Raw genomic sequence first — 18710 nt, forward strand, 5'->3', positions numbered from 1 at the left:
CTTCACCCCCCCAAGTCCCATTTCTGAACTCCCCGCACACCCCCGGTCTGGCAGAGGTGACGTGGGTGATGCTGCTGTCCCCTCCCTCCTGCAACACAGAGCTCATTGCCATCACTTGCATAGAGAAATTAAAAGAAATTTTTTTTTTTAAATTACATAAATCAATAAAACCCCAAACCCACTGATTTCAACTCTTTCCCCAATCGGTTGGTTCCTGACCCAACATCCCAGGGAGATGGATTTCCCCCAAATCAGCGCTGCCCACTCCAAACCCCCCCTTAAAAAGCTCCAAAGATGCCTCCAACTCCTCTCCTCCCTTTAAAAGACTCGGGAGTGGCACAGCAAGACACACGAGACTTTTATTATATTCTTTTCCCATTACGTTCAATGGGTGACAAGAGAAAAATCAGACAGACACGGCTCAGGCGGGTGGACCCGTCAGCCAACATCAACCCTTCACGGACGGGACCCACGAGACGGCGACACAGATTTATATTATTTGAGTTTCACAGAAGGAACCCAAAATCAATCAAAGAATAATTAAAACAAAACAAAAAAAAACCAAAACACACAAAGATTCAAAGTGATAAATAACACAGATTTGCTCGATGGATTCCAACCCCCTCCCCCGCTCAGTTTTATTTACAACACGGAGCATTTCCAAACTAGAGCATCTCTTACCATAAAATAAATATATTTCAGCATCTCCAAAATGAAAAAATAGTGTCTGTATTTCTAAATGGGGGAAAAAAATGAAATAAAATTTAAAAAAAGAAAAAGTGCCAGCACCTTATTTATTACCTTTTTACATCTTTTTTCCCCCCTTAGGGATTTCCATGCACCTACATTTTAGGAAACTTCTTTCGAAGGGGCTCCCGGGAGATCTGGGGAGCTGTTTTAAGGCACCAAAGATGAGGAAAACACCCAGCACCCATCCTGCATCGATGGCAAAGGGGCTTTGCTACCAACCAAAGCGTCACGGGTCACTTCAAGGATGGGGTTTTTTTTCAGTCAGAAAGCGATTCCAGGAACACCTTTGAGAGGGTTTTTTCCCCCCCTCGTATAATTTTCCTCTGCACAGGGCAATATTAAATCCTCCCAAAATAAGGAGCCGTCCCTGGGTTTCTGGTGTCTAATGGGGGCAGGCAGCCGGAGCGCTGGGTCTCCAGCCAGGCTGGGGGGTTCCAAACACCATTGAGATGACCCAGAGTCACGTTAGAAAGTAAGACATCAGCTTTCATTTAAATAAAAAAAAAGTTAAAAATGACAATAAATACAGAAAAAAGAAAAAAGAAAAATCTAGCCCTGTAAGTAGCCAAAGCTCCAAATGGAGAAGCTGGGGCGCGCCGAGGAAGCCTGGTTTGCTTTTTAAATAAGGAACTGCCCAGGCAGCTGCCAAATTTTCGCAGCCCCCCGAGGCCAGGGGAGATGCAGATCCCGGCGGAGCTGGCCCCAGCCCGCTCTTCGTTCAGCCCGGCCCCGTTTTCCTTCCCGGGTGGGTTTCTGTCTTTTCTTTCTTTCCGAGCCGAAGAGACGCCAGGCACGCGCAGGGAACAATCCCAGCCTCCGGCCCCTGCCAGGAGGGAGCCGAGTCCAGCCCTGCGCTCTCCTCTTACGGAAAAGAACAAGGACAAAAGAAAAACTGGCCGCTACGAGAAGCCAAATAATTTCATTTAGGGACAGGGCAGCAAGGGGACTGGTACCACAACCGCCCAGCTCCACGCCCATGCCCGTCACCGGCTTAACGCTTCTACCTCCACGGGAATTCAAGTTTATTTTCCAACTGGTGGAGAGCTCAGGGCTCTCCCCCACTGCGACCTTTTCTCCCTGGGGAGGGAGGGACGGCACGGGGGAGCAGCACAGGAAGGCAGCGTGGACGGGAGGTGCACGGAGGAAGAGCAGCGAGAAAACCCAGGCTTTGCACCTTTCCCTTCCTCCAAGCACACACACCCCCCTTTTTTTTTTTGGCCTCCCCTCCTTTTTGAAGAGCTAAACCAGTTTCCTCCCCCTCCACCGGTCACCCCGCCATGCCGGCAACCGTCAAACTACGGTTTGCAAAGCCCCATCCCGTAAAAGCGTCCGATTTTGGCCCTGCTCGGTGATGTGCCGCTCTCACCCTTACAGAGCCATTTCACATTTTCTTTTCCCCACCCGCACGTCACTTTGGGTCGGTTTGATGCACAAAACGGTTCCCGCGGCGGATGGGAGAAGCCGATGGCAGGAGGGTTCGTGCGCCCGTCCCAGCTGGGCGCGGGGCAGCGGCCGCAGCCGCCAAGAGCCTGGAGCAGGTGCTGAGCCCCCAGCAAGGTGCAGGGCTGCAAGGGGACCTTTTCTTCTGGGTTGTCCTCTCCTCCCAGGCTCCAGGGCCACCCGACTCGACCGCATGTGCCTGGGGTGACGCCGCAGCCCAAGGACCCCCCCAAAACGTGAAGGGGGCACGAGAACCGTCTCTGCTGAACAGCTTGTTCCTGCAAAGCGGCAGGGAGAGGGAGGAGGAGAAGGCAGCTTCCCGCTTTCCTCCCAGCTCGTCCCACCCTGCGAGAGAAAAGACTTTGCAAGGACAGGGCTGAAAAAAGAAAAAACAAAACAACCAACCCCTAGAGTCCCAGGGAGGTAAAAGGAAGGAAAGCGGAGGAACAACGGGGGGGGCAGCCCAGGGACGCAGAGCCCCAGGTCTCACCTGGCCTTTCCCAAAACCATACGCTGTATTCAAAGTATTCGATTTTAAGTGGTCCCTTATATTCGGTTTACGGCCAGGGGACAAGAAAGGGGCATTTCTGCATTTTGCAGCTTCCAGGCTGATGGCAGAGCCAAAGGAAAAGAAAATAAATACAATTAAAATAAAATTAAAATAAATAAAAATAAAAAAAAAAATAAAAAAATAAAATTAAAATAAAAGAAAAATAAAAGTCAAAAAGAAAATAAAAAGAAAATAAAAATGAAAATTAAAATAAAGTAAAATGCTGTAAAACTGGAGGGCAGGGAGCAAACGCTTTTCCTTCGCCTTAGCCCAACTGCTCGGACGCTCCTTAGGCTGCCCCGCCAGGGAGGACATCCCTCTCCTACCTGTAAGGGACGTAGGAGTGAACGAAAGCCTGGACCCCAAACCAGACCAAAAACCCGGCCGTGATAAAGAAGAAAACGGAGAAGGCGTCAAGTATAACAGAAAACTATTTGGAACATAAACATGAGTTTATATTTGGAAAAAAAAAGAGAAAGGAGAGGAGGAATTGGGTATTAAAAAAATAGCACTGAATGATAAAGCGCTAGCAGTCCCTCTACCACTACGCAACCGCAACAAACACACGCACGTACGCCCGGAGGCTCAACAACACCGAACTCCCATTGACCGTGATGTGCACCTCAGTTTGCTGGTCTAGAGATACTGAATGCCTGAAGCACACCAAGGATAACTGAAGACGTCTGCATGGCTTTCATGGGAATCCTCCAACTGGAAAAAAAAAAAGCAGTTTCTCCCCGTGTCCGCGTTGGCACATCCCTGAGTCACGTTCTCGCTCCTCTCCTTCAAAGTCAAGATTCCTAAACATAAAAACTGGGGAGGGGGAAGAATGGGAAAAAAAAAAAAAAGGGAGAGCATCATCAGTGGATGATGGGGTTTGAGCCCCGTTCGTGGGACCACCGCGGCAGAGAGGAGCTGGCTGGCGTGCCACCGTCCTCGCCGCTGCTCGTTTGCTCAGCATTGCTGGACGAAGCATGGGAAAACCGTACGCGCGCGTCTCGTCACGCTCGCATGCGGTCCTTTACCTTTTTCCTCCCCAAATTCAGACTGTTTCTGTGTTCATAGGGAGAGTCTTCCACACGGTCGTTTTCGACATTTCATCCCAGATATTAATCTCGGAAGGATCGGTCCTGCAATAAATATTTTACATCGCAATCCGTGATTACGGGAACTGCTGCCGCCAAGTGCGTTAGCACCAGCAAGAGGACCAGGGGGGCCCGGGGAACCAAAGCTCAGCGTAAGCACCGGAGGTTTTGCTGGATGAGGAGTTTCGGGAGGCAAGCCTGTAGAACAACAGCTCCAGGCAAAGGCTCTTGCTGGCGTTTAGCCCTGGAGCGGGCTCCTAAGCCACTGCTGCTACAGGTCGTGCCTACACCACCTCTTTCTTAAATATGAGGATCTCCTGCTACCCTAAAGTCACTGATGATGCAAGTTTTGGGGGTTAAATGGGAGTTGTGCAGCCGCTCTGCGCAGGGGCAGAGCCCCGCCATCGCCTCCGGCAGCCCTGCCCAGAAATTTGATTTTCCCGCCGAGCGGACCGCTTTACCGAGGGACGCTCGATAAAGACGGTGCCAAACACCTTCAAACGAATCTTGCCGGGGGTCCTGGCGCTTGGTGGCACTTTACCTGTCGCTGCTTTGCTGTGGGATATCCAAGTCGCTGGTCTTCCCCACTTTCAGTTGAACCCAATTTGCAGCAGCAGCTTCCATCACCTTCTGGGACTCCTGACGGAAAAGGGACAAATCAAGTTCTCGGTCTTTAATCAAAGCGGAGATAAACTCAGCACCCAGTAAAGACGTTGCACGCTGTCCTCTCCTCCTGACCTGCGGCAGCTTTAGCTATTAGTGCAGCAGGGTGAAGACCTTTCACTCCAAATACTTTGGGGGGATTAAAAAACGCTATTATGAGTAAACCTTTCCGTAGTATTAATAATAATTAATAATAATAATCTTTATTATAGGACTCATTTTTAAAATTATACCTCTAGTCAAGTGTTAAGCTCACTGCTAATTTAGGATAAAAGGTTACGATGTGTGATCCAGGCTATTAGGATCTGTTTCTGTTTAGTTCTGATCTTGCCCCGACATTTAAAGACGAGCTGTGGCAGAAAGAGGCAATCTCACAGCCCGAGGGAGACGCCCGGCCCCGAGCACCCAGCAAGCTTCACCTCTTCTTCTTTGGCTTCATTTTTGGCATCGTCCAACTTCTTCTGCTTGCTTTCTGGCATAAGGTCATCCAGAAAGCTGAGCTCTCGCTTCGAGAAGCAGAAATCCATCACTTTCCGGACAAAAACGAGAGCCAAAACCTTCACGAATAAGAGGGAAGGTGCAGCGAGGTCAGAGATGATGCCACAGCTCGCTCCGACGCTACAAACACCCCGACGCCGAGCAGCACCGGCTCTTACCATCATGGGGAAGATGATGGCGGCACGCGACACCTTGATGGCCCAGAGCAGGACGAGGCAGATCAGCTGGATCATGGTGAAGCAATGCACCTTTCGCAAGGGGACGTGCCGCAGGTAGATGAAATCCGGCTGGTGTTTCGCCGGCATCCCAAACAGCTTCAAGCGATCGAAGAACTGTAAAATAACAGTGAGAAGTTTCTGGCCCCGGGGAGACGCGGAGGGAGTGTTCAGGATCTCACTTGCAATGAGAAATCCTGGATCCCACCGCGTTCCTCTGCGAGCAGCACCCAATTTTCCCTCCGCTCCATCTATAAACCGGCTTGCCCGCGAGAGCTGCCCACCGAACTGCAATTATTCCCCGTTATTCTGTTCTCAGCGTTTCTCAGCACGCTGAATCCCCCAGCAAGGATTTCCACCAGCCACAGAAATCGCCTTCCCTTCGCGCTGAATTCCCCCATTTTCCTGTAACCTGCCCTGAACTTGCCCGGTCCTCCCGGCCCTATACACCTCCTGTGCCTCCTCCAATCTTTTTCTTACACAAAATATTTTGATCGCTTGCTTTCGGAGAGGGGTTTTTCCCCCCATGCCACTGCTTTTTTTACCTGCTTCTATAGAGATGAAATACCAGGGACCCAACACGCTGTAAAAGAGGCCGTACCTGAATTCCTCTGAGCGACGACACACCCATGTAGAGAAAGACGCCATAAAGCACAGGCATTGGTATAAACTCCAAAAATAAATACAGAAATTAGTGCATTCTTGTTTTCAAATTGCATTTTCAGTATTACCGCTCTCTTCTACAGTCCCTGCCTAAAATTGCCTAAAGCCTTCCAGCTTCCACAGGGTTAGAGAAGTGTCGCATTTTAACCATCAGAGATTTTGTGCGTGCGAATGATTTAATGCTCTGCTTTAGGCTGAGCTTTTGAGTTACACTTCATCAGAATAATCCTGTTTTCCAGAAAGGTTGGAGGAAAATAGGTGATTTCGCCCATGCTACCATATGCCGCGTTCTGCGACGGTAGAAAAACATTTGTACGTGTTCTTGTGGCAACACGCAAGAGCAGCGTGCCTCCTGTGAGCCTAGAGATGAGATTACTTTGTGGGAGGAACACGCAAGGAAGCCCACGGGGACGATTTCAGCGCGTTTAGCTACTGGGAACGGCTGTTCCGAGGCATCTGGGGGAACAAATTGCAACCGATAACATGCTGCCTGGTTGAAAGAGCAGAGGTACTGCTCTAAATACGCTTCATCGTAACCCATAAACACGGGTGGGCCTGAAAGACATCTGAAAATCCAAGCAGTTGGCTTGCTCGCTTGGCTCGAGCGTGCCAAACTGGGGTCTGAAGGGCTGGAAAGTGCAACCGAGGGTGGTTCCCACCACGGATCGAGCCCCAAGGTTTGGGATCACCTCCTCCTCTGCTCCACAGCTACTCAGGCCTGGAGAAAGGGGACTAGTTTTGCATAACCTCCAAAAAGCTCGCGGTTGTTGGGTGGTTTCCATTTTCCTCTTACCTTTAACACCGAAGTGAAGAAGACTGAGCAGCCCATGAGCACAAAGATCATCAAGCCAGTGACTCTCTGCTCTCGTATCCCCAGAAACTTGGGCTGTTCTCCTGGAGCTGAGCAGCCAGACTCTACTTTGAGGCTATTCACGTGGGTGATGGACAGGACGGTCGCAGCCACAAACCACGGCAGCCCCATCACGGAGCACACCCCCAGCATCACGGCCACCATGAAGAGGTCCAGGTGGTACCCGCATCCTTTCTGCGCGGAGCGAAACAAGAAACAGAGCATCTCACGGGACAAGAGCAAGGACAACGTCGCAAGTCAGACCCAAACAACCCTGTTTGAGCTCAAGTCGACGTCTTGAAAATTTAAAACACGAACTGGAAACAAATAAGGATGTATCCAGTCTTTGCGCAAGCACCTTGCATGACAATCCGGCAGCACTTCAGACAAAGTGGATTTGGGGAGTTTGTATCTACTTCTCAACAAAAAAAACCCACCTTACTATTTTTCATTCATAAAGACATTTCTACCACTTGCGAGTAAGATATGACTCTCAGTTATCCCTGGCAGCACATCAAAATGATTCGTTCCCCAGCTGCTGCTGACATTTTAAAACAAAAGCGCGCTTCTACAACGCTCTAAGCTTAATATGCTCCTCCGAAAGATTGCTCATCTGAACTCCCCTGTTGTCGTTTGCTCCCTGTGTCATCATTAAGCCAGGAGACCATCTTGCCACGCTGCCTGACGTTGTTCCAAACCAATGCCTTCACAAGGCATTTGGAATTGGAGCTTCTCCCCGTACCTGCAGCCCAGAGCGGGTTGCGGATGGGGTTGTCTCCTGCAGCCCCTTACCCTCAGCCTGTGCTCCTTCCTGTTCACGATAAGAGCCGTGATCTGCTGGTCCATGAATATCAAGATGGTGCAAAGCAGAGCTGGGATGAGCGCAGCCACCACCGTCCACCAAGGGTTGGGTCCTATGGGGTTGATGAACCACCCGCGGTCGTCTCTGGTAGGCTGCAACAAAGCACACACATCAGCCTCGTCTCCCAGCCCAGCTACTTCACCGGCTTGGATTTTCCCCTCCATCCCCGTGTCACAGCATCTCCCAGCCCTGGTTTCACGTCACCCCGGGGCTCAGCAGTGCCAGCATCCTCTTTGCAAGCACCTGTAGCTATTTCTCCTGCAGGTACCTAGTTTTGGGGCTGTCTTCTCATTTCCAGGAGGAAACGATGCACTTGGAGGTGGAGGAGGAGATGGTCACACCACCAGCATCTCCTCCAGACTCAGCCCTGTCCTGCCCCGGTGAAACCCGCTCCGTGCCACAACACCCCCCCTACCTTGAACGTATGGGGGATGTGGAGCTTCGGTGACGGGATCCCAGTCATGAAGTCAGTGAGCACCATGATGACGATGGTGAGGAAAACAGCAAAGTCACTTATTGTGGACCGCACCTGGGGCAAGAAACCAGAGCTGAAAGGGGCATCGCAAAGGGGGCCGCAACATGAGATGGAAAAATGAGAGACATCAACAACATTAAGGCTGGTTAACAAAATCCCACCACTCTGAGGACATGCAGCCAAATCCCTTGGTTAGCTACTGTTGCTGTGCTTGTCTCTGTGAGAGCTGGTGTCAGACAAGAAAAAAAAAGAGTTTAATTAGGTGGAAGAGGGTTGTTTGAATTCAAACCTTAAGTAAAAAAAAAAATTAAAAAATAAGGAAGCAGATGGCTGCCACTGCAGCCACGCTCACAGCTAAAATGGGAATAAGGCGCACTGAGGCATCGTATGTTCCTCAAAAGGAAGAAAAAGTGTCTTTTCCTATGGCAGCTCCTCATTTGAACCAACTTTCCCCTTGAGCATAATGCACAGAAGGTTAAAAAAAAAAAAAAAAAAAAAGGCAAATAAACCCACACAACTTTGGAAGACCTCTTTTCCCACTGCCTGAGCAAAATATCGCTCGGGGGCAGGTCGCGAGGCAGGTGGGAAACGCCACGGTCGTTTAGCACTCATGGAAACGAGGGAGGGACATCCAAGCTGCTGGAGAGTTTGGCCTTCAAGGTCAATGTTTCCCAGCTTGACCAAGCGGTGGCAAATACTGCTTAGCGCTCCGGGAAAGCCATTTTGGGAAATGAGTGTGGAGACTGCTGCCGGCCACCATCTTCTACCTACTCTGGTTGGGAAGTAACGGCTGCTTTTAAACTTCTTCAAGAAGCTCGACAGGACAAAGGTGGAGAAGAAGAGGATGCAGCACCAGAAGAGGACATTAGGCGCGTAGGGGCCATTGCGTCCACAGGCAGGTCCGTGAAACTCTCCATGCAAATACCGACATTCCTGGAGAAACAGAGCGTCAGGACACAAAGGTAGTGCACGTGCGGCAAGGAAACCTGGGATAACTCGGGGCTTTTGAGGATCTTGGTCCAAGATCCATGACCTTGTAACTGCTGCTGCTGCTGCTGCTGCTGACGGAGATTTATATTGAATGAGCAGCAGCTGAACAAGTGACACATCGAACCGCACAGAGGAGAGCGGAGAGGCGAGATGTGATGGGACACCATATCACAGACCCATGGCACATCCTCCGCTCGAATGGCAGGCAACCGTGGCTGAAGAAGACGCCAAGAGGGGAAGGAAACACTGGAAGTTCTTGGGGATAGAGAAAGAGGGAGCAGGGAAGGAGGGCTAAGACAACCGCGGAAGGAAAGGAGAAGAGACGAATCGTCCCTTCCCAGCGAAGGGCTCCCAGGACACGGCCAAGAGGGGATGAAGATGTCCTGAAGAGCCTCCCATCCTATGCCTGGGCTTTGCTTCCAGCAACAGCAGCCCGAGAGGCTGCTCAGACGTGCAAATTTATGCATGGACCTACAGACAGTGCTGAGTAAGCAAGCAAGGACTGGAGTTCTTAGGAACCAAGTAAGGAAGCTAAGGACTACCTTCAAGCAGGAACTTAAGTCCTCCAACTTCTACAAGAATCAAACCACCCACTTAACCTTGCTCCTGGTCAGAAAAATTGTCCTGCGACAGGGTCAAGGAGGACAGTTATTACCCACGATGTTGGGGGGACAAGGTGGACTCTCCTTCCCAGGACCAAGCGGGTTAAAACCACACGTTAGATTTAAAGAATGCCTTTGCAGAGCAGCACTAGCACAGTCTGAAGCCCCTCATCACCCGAAGGGCTCTGACTTTTGCAAAATGTGAACGCCCCTGGACCCCGCGGCCGCGGAAGTAGTGGCTTGGGGCACTTACAGTCACCGTGAGGTTTTCCCAGGCGATGCCAGACACGTTGATCTCGTTGCTCTCCCAGAAACGCAGGGTTGCGTTGCTGGGATGGCTTGGTGCCTCACACTTACAGCTGGGAGGAGAAAAGCCAAGACGAGGGTGAGGGAAAGGCAATGGAGGTGCAGCCCTGAGCTCCTGCCAAGGGGCAGCAGCCTTTTAGGAGGAAAAGAAAAACTCACTAGTAGACGGTGAGGAAGTCGAGCTTGCTGTGCATGTGCACAGGGTAGGTCTCTCGCAGGTGACTCAGCTTCTCCAGAGCCTCGTAGATGAAGATGATGCAGATGAGGGAGGCGAAGGCTTCTTCGGTGAAGCGGGTGATGTAGCACACCAAACAGCTGGCGTCGGTGGCCACCAGCACTATGCAGAAGAAGGCAGTCCACAGCCCGATGCAGGCCCGCAGAGAGAGATAGGAGAGCGCGTACTCCCTGGGAAACCAAAATCAAACAAAGGCTGGAAAGGCCAGGAAGAGGCGCCGAGCCGTGCCTTCCTTCGGGGAAAATCACGAGCAATTTAGGAGCACGTCAAGGCTGCAGGTGGTAAATGCACTTTCCATGTCCTACTACAGACAGCCTTGGGGCTGCGGTGCAGGGTGCAGACCTGCAGGAGGAGAGGCCAATTATTTCATGATTGTTATTTAACAATTAGCTTGTGTTAAGGCCTTGGAGGCTAATTGAGGTCAGGGCCCTTTGTGGAAGGTGGTGTCCTCCCACATCACCCCCATGCCCTAACACCAAAACCCCGGCTGATTTTGCACCCAGTCACCTGCTACCAGCAAGCTGGGGCTGAAGAATAAATTGAATTGCAATCAGGGTGTCTCATCTCACATCAAACTCATCACAACACAAGGATCCCCATCCTTATGGCTTCTCCTCTTCCTGCTTCATTTTAACCCTAAAACCCCCAAACAACCTCATCCATCCTTCAGAGACCAAGGGCTCTTGCACCATCACATACTAAAGCAGCAGCGTGCAACGTCTGCGACACAGAAAACAACTGAAATCTAACAACTCTCACTGAGAAAAAGACAAGAAAAACATCTTTTCTCCACCAGTGCCTCCTGAAGGCTCTCGCGGCACTCGGCCGCGGCAGCCGGCCTTACTTGCAGAATTTGTAGAGGATCTTTTCGAACACGAGGACGGGTCCAGTGCTGCCGAGGATGGTGAGAGGTTGGCCAGCAAAGAGGGAATACACCACGCCGGTCATGGATGCGCCCAGCAGTGACTCCATGGCACTCTGTCCAGGGAAGAGGCAGCAGCGAGGAAATAAATCAATGGGAAAAAGAAGAAAAAACCCAAAGCAAATTCACTGCAGCGAAGATTTTGCATGAGTTTTGCGCTCCCCCACGCCACCCAAGAGAGCTGCTCACGATGTGGCCGTCGGTCGCCTCCCCCAGCAGTCCCCCGAAGGTGATGACAGGGGACATGCAGGCACAGAAGAGGAAGAGGAAGGACGCCAGACACTGCAGGCTCAGACCATCCCGAAAGTCGCTCCAGAACCACGGGGCTTTGCGCTTCACGTCCAGGATCAAACCTCCAAAGAGCCTGGAGGAAGGAAAAACAAATAGACTGTTTCCCTGCAAGACCACACAGAGGGGTTTTTGCTGCAGAAGGACAAGCCCAAGCAGACAGTAACCTTCATTGCTAACCAGCAGCAGTCTCCTTCGGCCGTTTTATACCCGGCAGAAACCAAGCAAGCACAAAAACCCCCTCCAACAAAAAGAAAAAGGACCAAACCTGAAAGCCCATCCCCTCTTACTGCAACTGTCCCTTGCTTGGAGAAGCAGCAGAGCTCTCCCTGGAGGTATTTACACAGCTGCTTCCACCCCAAATCAAGAAAATCTGTCTGCAGTGGTGCTGTGGCTGAGCCCAGCTGCCCAGATCTCACCTGCCCAGCCCAGGGGACCGAGCTGGTAATGTGAAGCCCCTTCACTGAACCAACTAACCCCAGAAAACTGCTACAAGGGAAGGTGCACGCTCCGATTCTAGAGGCAAAGAGAAAAAAAAAAAACAAACAACAAACCCCACAAACTATTAAAGCTCACACCTTCCCGTGCGCTCCAGTTCAGGACCACTGTGTTTCTCTGGCTTGCTGTGAGAAGCACTGTCATCGAGAGCTCCTGGCATCTTCCTTTTTCCCTGTTAAAAAGGAAATAAGCCAAAGCTATGGATTCGTAACCACTGGCTTGTTGGGCTTCTGGTCTGGGTATGTGACTGCGTCAAACTGGGACCTGGTGAATCTGGGTCCCAGAACAGCATCCCCGGCCGGCCGGCCGCCGGCCTGCCCGTCCCCCTCGCGCCTCCCTCCGCCGCAGCACCCACCTGCGAAGGGACGTTTTTCGGGGGCTCGATTCGGATCGATGGATCCCATTCTCCTGGCGGCAAGACCGTGACCTGATCCAGAAACTCGTCGATGCCGGCCACGAGGTCAGCCCGGTTCTCGGCTTTATAGGCAACGTCACAGAAAACCTGCCGACAGGAGACAACCTGCTCAGAGGACAACCCATCTCCGATGTCCTAAGCACTACAGTAAGCTCCTGGCTAAATGCAAGATCATTTTCCCCAAATTTCCTGCTTGTAATGGCAGGAAATATTCCCCCAAATGGAAAAATCTGTCCATCACGGTACTTGTAATCATGTCCTCCACGAGGTCCCCATCCCTCATGGCACACCATACCCTTTTGCTTAAAGCGGGGAAGTTTCACTGGCCCTGGCAATGCCACCACTGGGGACAGGGTGCTGGGGACCCCGGGGAGGTGCAGGATGCACACCGGGTGGGATTTCAACCTCCAAGAGGTGGGGTGATACAAATCCGTGCGTTTGCTTCGGCGTGTGAACGAGGGGTGGGCTATCTGGAGAGGTGTGGGCAGTTGGGAAGCAAATCCTCTTCCTCACTACTGCAGAGAGCTGAAGAAAACCAAAAATGACCCGGAATTCTCTCTTCTCGCACCTCATCCGTCATGATAGTAGCCATGGACCTGCCGATCTCATGGTACTGATGGGCTTTGCCTTCTGGTCCAAGCAAAACAAACAGGAACCTGGGCAAGAAAAACACAATGAGCGAGAAGAACGTGTCCTTGCTCAAAGGACACCCAAGGAAATCCCTGGGAGCCCCCAGCCCCGAGCGCAGCTCCAGAGGGGACACGTAGGCTCACCGACTCCGCCAGGAATTTGAAATTCACCAAAACCGATGGCAAATTTAATTTTTGGGCCAATTTTCATTAAAATTGGCCAAGGGGTTTGAAAGACACAGCAGGGAAGGGATGCGAGTGGGAGAAATGTCCTCGCTCCCCCTGCCCTTGTTCCCTTGGGACGCCAAACTGATGCATGCACCTTGATGTTCTTTCGTTGGGTGGGGGTTTTTTGAAATAAAATCTTTGTGCTTCTCGTTCAGACCTTGTTGGGATGGGAACTTCCGTCAGGCCCGAGAGGAGGACAGCCGGGGTCAGGCGGACAAATGCCACGATGGGCTGGCGAAGGAAATCCAGCTCTCCTATGAGCACGTTGGATGCTTCAGCCCCGGTGGGAATTTTCTTCATGAAATGCAGCTGCGCCTAGGCACAACAAGCGATTTTCAGGCAAATACCCCAAAAGCAAAGCCCTCAGCACTCTGCAGCCAAATTTGCAAGACCAAATCTGGCCCTAAAGGCATAAGATAGCTACGAGCGTCTCACCTTGCTTAAGTCCATCGCGTTGCTCTCGTGGTTCACCCCATTTTTAGCTTCTGCAGTGGTAGGAGAAGGATGCGGGGTGAGTGTTTGGGCTGGTAGGAAAAAGAAAGACACTCAGAAAGACGGACAAGGAGCAATTGGGATGCTTCTCCTCTGCCAGGACAAGTCGAATGGGACCAGAGCCCTGCAGGAACCCTCACCTGGTGCCAAACCCTGCAGGAACCCTCACCTGGCTTGTCAAGGAGGTGCAGGTCTGACTGCTTCTTGCTCACATCAGCAAACGAGCGGACGATGGGAAGAAGGTTGTTTCTTTTCTTCTCATTCTGATGGTGATGCTTCTTCAGTAGGACTTCTCGAACTTTTGCCCGCACGTGCTCGTCAAACTCCGTGGACTGGTCTTGCGGGCCCAGGATCATATCTGGGGATGGCAAAGGGAAACGAAGCCGTCAGAGCAGAAACCCCCCCCAGGTCCCAAGCCCCGAAGCCCCCGGGGGAAGGCTGTGCCACGCAGGATCCCCTGACACAGGCCCAGCCTTGCTTAGCAAGACATTTTAATACAGTTCAGCCTTTGCAGCGAAAGCAAGAAGTTTCTTTTGCTAAAAAACACGAGCAAAGTGCTTATTCATCACTCTGCTAAGATAATTATTTCCCATTCGAAATAATGCAATTTTCTTGCCCCGTCTGGCCTTTCTGTCTGACTCTACACATTCAAAAAAAAAAAATGGAAAAAACACACCAGAAAAAGCTGGTGTGACTGTTGCACGCCCAGCCTGCATCCAAAACCAACTTAAAAACACAGCGGGGTTTCTGGAAAAGGACGCGCCGTTGGGGCAGGGTTTGATTCGGGAGCGGAGGGCACCGCGGCAAACCGAGCTCGGCCGTTCCCGCAGAGACGCGGCGCCCGCGGTACCTGCAATCTCTTCGATGCTGTTGGCACAAATGTCCAGCAGCACCGTCCCGTTGATGATGCAACTCCTCAGCTCAGAGAGGCTGTGCAAGGACAGCGTGGCCACGTAGGGCTTGCTCCAGCGCTCACCACCGTTTTCCACGTCCTCCTCAAACTTCAGCCACCTGCGGACATCAGGCGCGATCAGCCCCATTGCGAGGAAACGGCCTCAGCTCCGCAACCCCTTTAACAGAGCTACAGGGCGGCGAGAGAAGGCTCCTCGCATCGGCACCTGCAAAAGCTTTGCCAAAGTCCCGGAGAGCGGAAAGCAGAGCCCGCGGGTGCTGCCGGCGAGGGGACTCCTCTCCCACCGCGGCCGGCAGCGGGGATTTACCTTGCCGTTTCCTTCCACTCGGCATCTTCACCCTCTTTCACGCAGATCTCATCCAGCTCGGTGAACAAGTCATGGGGAACGTGCTGCTCGTCCTCCTCGGTCCCGAGGATGAACTGCACTCGCTGGGACGGAGTGTCTGGGGGCAGAAGGCAAAGCCCCGTCCCGTTACCGTGCCCGAATACGGCCCGTCACGCTCATAGGCAAAGCGGGCATCGATCGGCACCATAAACATCGGGCTGGCCCCTCTGCCCTGGCTCTGTCCAGGCTTGCACAGAGCCCCAGAGAAGGAGAAGCATCTAATCCACCTCTGCATAAGCATGGGCACCTTCCCTTCCCCACAGTTCCATTTTTAAAGCCAGGATCCCTCTGAGGAAGGCAAGCCTAAATCCTTTATGCATTTAACTGTCTTAAAAAAATAAAAAAATAAAAATAAAAAAAAAAGAGAAGAAAGAGGAAAGTTTGGGAAAAGAGAGAGGGTCCTGCTAAATGATGCCGCTTTCCCTCGGAAGAACAGCAAGCCACTCAAACCGGCACGGGGACCTGCTTGCAGAAGACCCCAGCACCCACGTAGCCCCGAGGAGTTCAGTGAACGCTGCGGCGGGACTTACAGTGGTAGCCCTGCTCCGTCGGGGCAGAGTCCTTCTCCCGTTCCCGTTCCCGATGCTTCTGGCTGTGGGGACGGTGATGCCGCTGGCTTTGCCTCACCAGCGGCATCCGCACGCCCACGTACAGGGTCCGGTGGCCTGCGAAAAAGCGGCGTTTGCATCGTTCTCGATACCGCGGAGACGCTTGACGCAGATGCCGCAATTAAATCAGTGCAGCCACCCCAGGAGGAAACACCAACTTCTCTTAATTTTCTTTTAACTGGATCCCTGAACGTCACAGACCTGCCCTTTTTTCCCAAGCCTATTTTACTCAAACTTTGCAACGAGAGAGCAACAACAAGTGATGGTTCCCGATCATCTAAAATGCCAAGCAAGGGACGTCGCAGGGACTTTGTGCGACAGGAAAAGGCGCTGGGCTGGCGGCTCCTCTACCGGGATCTCAGCAGAGACTCACCTTCCAACTCCTCCTTCTCATAGTGAATATTGACGACGTTGCTCGTTCTTCCTTGGTCAATCGCTGCCTCTTCGTCATCTCCCTGTTTAGAAAGGAGAAGGGAAAAGTTGCGCAGAGCTCCCTTACGTCCTCCCGGCCATCGTCCACCCCCGCGTCCACCCAAATCCACGAGCATCACGCCTCCGCGTGCCTCCTCCTCCAGGCACAGCCCTAAAAGCACGGACTTGGAGGAGGTTTCTCTTCCCATAACCCAATAAAACAGCCCGTAGCATCGTTCAAACACAAAAAAAAAAACCCAAAAAAACCCTCCAAGATTCGCACCCAGTTGCTCGATTTCTGAAACCGAAGTTTGAAGAAGAGCAAAATACCAAGAAAACTTGGGGACCTGGCAGGGCTGTTGGACGAAATTCAAGAAGCAAGAGCTACACCGTGCACTGGGAAACAGCCCAAAAGAACCAAACCCATAATTTAAAATAAAACTTCAAACGCTGCGCTGGCATATGCTGCCCGTCGTACTAATGATGATGCATTAATCACAAAGACTTACTTAAAAAAAAAAAAAAAAAACAAACCCAAAGCCAGAGAATAAATAACTTGTTACGATTTAAGCTGCAAACACTAACGTGAAATCTGCTTTTTATCCCCCAAATTTCTGCTTCGACTGAACAGCATCACCTGCCACCGCGCGGCAGCGATGCTCGGGAAAGGCACCGGTTAATTTAACGACCAAGAGGAAGAAACGCTCCTGTCTGGAAACGAGTTTGCTGGTCCCCGAGTATTAATTTCAGAGCCGACCTGTTGCTAACTCCCCGCCAGCTCCCGGGACTCGCCCACGTAACCCGGCAGCCGGATTATCACGCGCCCGTGGCTTTCCTGTCCTCTCTCCGATGACGGCCTCCACCACCCTCCGTCCCCTCTTAGCAAAAATGCATCCTGCTCCCCTTTGGTTTTGCCAAAAAAAAAAAAAAATCCCCAAAAAAACCAACCCCAAGAAACTCCAAACCCCAAGCCGGGAAAAGGTATGGGATGAAAGGGCTTAATAAAATCGCTTTAAATTGCAATTTAAAAAAAAAATCGCTGTTTAAAGAAAAAAATCGCGGTTTCAAAAAAAAATCGCAGTTTTAAAAAAAAAAAAATCGCGATTTAAACGAAATCACAAGCTCGAGCGCATTAGGTGGGTGTTGGAGTGGGAATACATGGGGCGGTTTGGGAGTCAAACACCCCGCGGGTGACACAGGAAAGTCTCCGTCTCTCTTAGAAACCGTTTTGCCCCCGTACTCCGACCAACGACGCTGAACCTGCCGCCGGGAGCCCTCCCCGGCACAAAGCATCTCCCCCCTCCGCATCCCTCTGCGCTCCGGGGAAATGCCGACGGGATTTCGGGGAGAGGTTTCCAACCGTTTGGGGCGGGGTGGGGGGGCCATCGGGGACGTTGGGCCCCTCGGCAGAGCCCCTACCTGTAACTCTTCCAGCAGCGTCATTTTGTAACCCTCGTCCTGGCTCATCCTGACGTCGGTCAGCGGTTTTGGGGTTTTGGGGATCAATCAAGGGGGGTTAGACCCCCCCCAGGACACCGCAGTAACCCTCACCGAGAGGAGCTCAGTGTCGCCCGCTGTGTACCAACTCCAGGTACACAAAAAGTGACCGTTTCTTGGAATCGGAATCTTGGGCATGGGCGGTTATTTAAAGCCACGCAACCCCAAAACTCATCCTGCTTGGAAAACTTAGTGGATGGGGAGAAACCAGCTCTGTTTTGAACCAAACCTACCCGGAGGAGAGAAATGGGGTGTAAACGCCGGGGCGAAAGGCATAAGCGGCGTTTTGGTGTGTTTCACAGCACAAGCTGCCAACATACGACTGAGGCGCAAACCCTTGGGAAAATACCCGTTACGGGGCGGCTCAGATCCCCCGCTGCTTTTATATTATTAAGTTTTAAAGCTTCAGGAGGAAACGTAGGAGGAAACGGGACAAGTGGGGACCTCCGGGTCCGTGGCGAGATGCTCCGAGCATCTCATCGCCCTTCCCCGGCCACCACAGCATCCCCAAAATCGCAGCGAGCCTCACACGGAGATGCCACCAAAGAATTTAAACCAGAGCACTGAAAGTGCGTGGTGATAGGCAAACAAAAGCCAAAGTTTCAGCAAATGAGGGGGGGGGTGGGGGGTGGCATTTTACTCCCCCTGAAGTGCTAAGGCATCCAGCAAAGATAAAAAATGTACAACTCTAATTAATCTTTGAGTCTGCCGCTTCTTCCTCCTCACGGGGAGGACTCCTCTCATCGTTCCCCTGCTCCTACATGGAGCCTCTCCCACGGGCTACAGTCCTTCACGAACTGCTCCAGCGTGGTCTCTCCCACGGGGTGCAGACCTTCAGGAGCAAACTGCTCCAGCGTGGGTCCCCCACAGGGTCACAAGTCCTGCCAGCAAACCTGCTCCGGCGTGGGCTCCTCTCTCCATGGGTCCACAGGTCCTGCCAGCAACTTGATCCAGTGTGGGCTTCCCACGGGCCACGGCCTCCTTCAGGTCCCTCCACCTGCTCTGGCGTGGGGTCCTCCACGGGCTGCAGGGGGAATCTCTGCACCCCCTCATCCTTCCTCCACGGGCTGCAGGTGGAATCTCTGCACCCCCTCATCCTTCCTCCATGGGCTGCAGGGGGAATCTCTGCACCCCCTCATCCTTCCTCCATGGGCTGCAGGGGGAATCTCTGCACCCCCTCATCCTTCCTCCATGGGCTGCAGGGGGACAGCCTGCTTCACCATGGCCTTCACCACGGGCT

The 18710-nt window shown here is 52.1% G+C and overlaps 1 protein-coding gene across 1 annotated transcript; it reads right to left on the reverse strand.

Moving 5' to 3' along the window:
• Positions 1–3782: 3782 nt before the first annotated feature.
• On the reverse strand, positions 3783–16008 carry LOC129201008 (electroneutral sodium bicarbonate exchanger 1-like). The gene is made up of 23 exons (XM_054812237.1): positions 15936–16008; positions 15485–15619; positions 14877–15012; positions 14507–14667; positions 13826–14014; positions 13600–13688; positions 13322–13479; positions 12876–12963; positions 12248–12394; positions 11973–12064; positions 11296–11470; positions 11029–11162; positions 10109–10354; positions 9897–10002; positions 8823–8984; positions 7992–8105; positions 7507–7668; positions 6658–6909; positions 5803–5871; positions 5145–5318; positions 4908–5045; positions 4367–4464; positions 3783–3870 (listed from the first exon to the last, which is right to left on the reverse strand). The coding sequence occupies exons 2-23, from the start codon at positions 15588–15590 to the stop codon at positions 3783–3785; spliced, it is 3084 nt and encodes a 1027-aa protein (XP_054668212.1). The 5' UTR covers positions 15591–15619; positions 15936–16008.
• Between the last annotated feature and the right edge of the window lie 2702 nt (positions 16009–18710).

This window comes from Grus americana, unplaced genomic scaffold, assembly GCF_028858705.1.
Source record: "Grus americana isolate bGruAme1 unplaced genomic scaffold, bGruAme1.mat scaffold_75, whole genome shotgun sequence".
NCBI lineage: Eukaryota > Metazoa > Chordata > Aves > Gruiformes > Gruidae > Grus > Grus americana.

Excerpts from the sequence above, each read along its gene's own strand:
- LOC129201008 (XM_054812237.1), bottom strand. The coding sequence starts at position 15,590 with ATGCCGCTGGTGAGGCAAAGCCAGCGGCATCACCGTCCCCACAGCCAG. Across the intron at positions 7,669-7,991 it reads ACATCCCCCATACGTTCAAG|CCTACCAGAGACGACCGCGG; the intron begins GTAGGGGGGGTG and ends GCTTTGTTGCAG. Across the intron at positions 5,872-6,657 it reads TCTTCACTTCGGTGTTAAAG|TTTATACCAATGCCTGTGCT; the intron begins GTAAGAGGAAAA and ends TTATTTTTGGAG.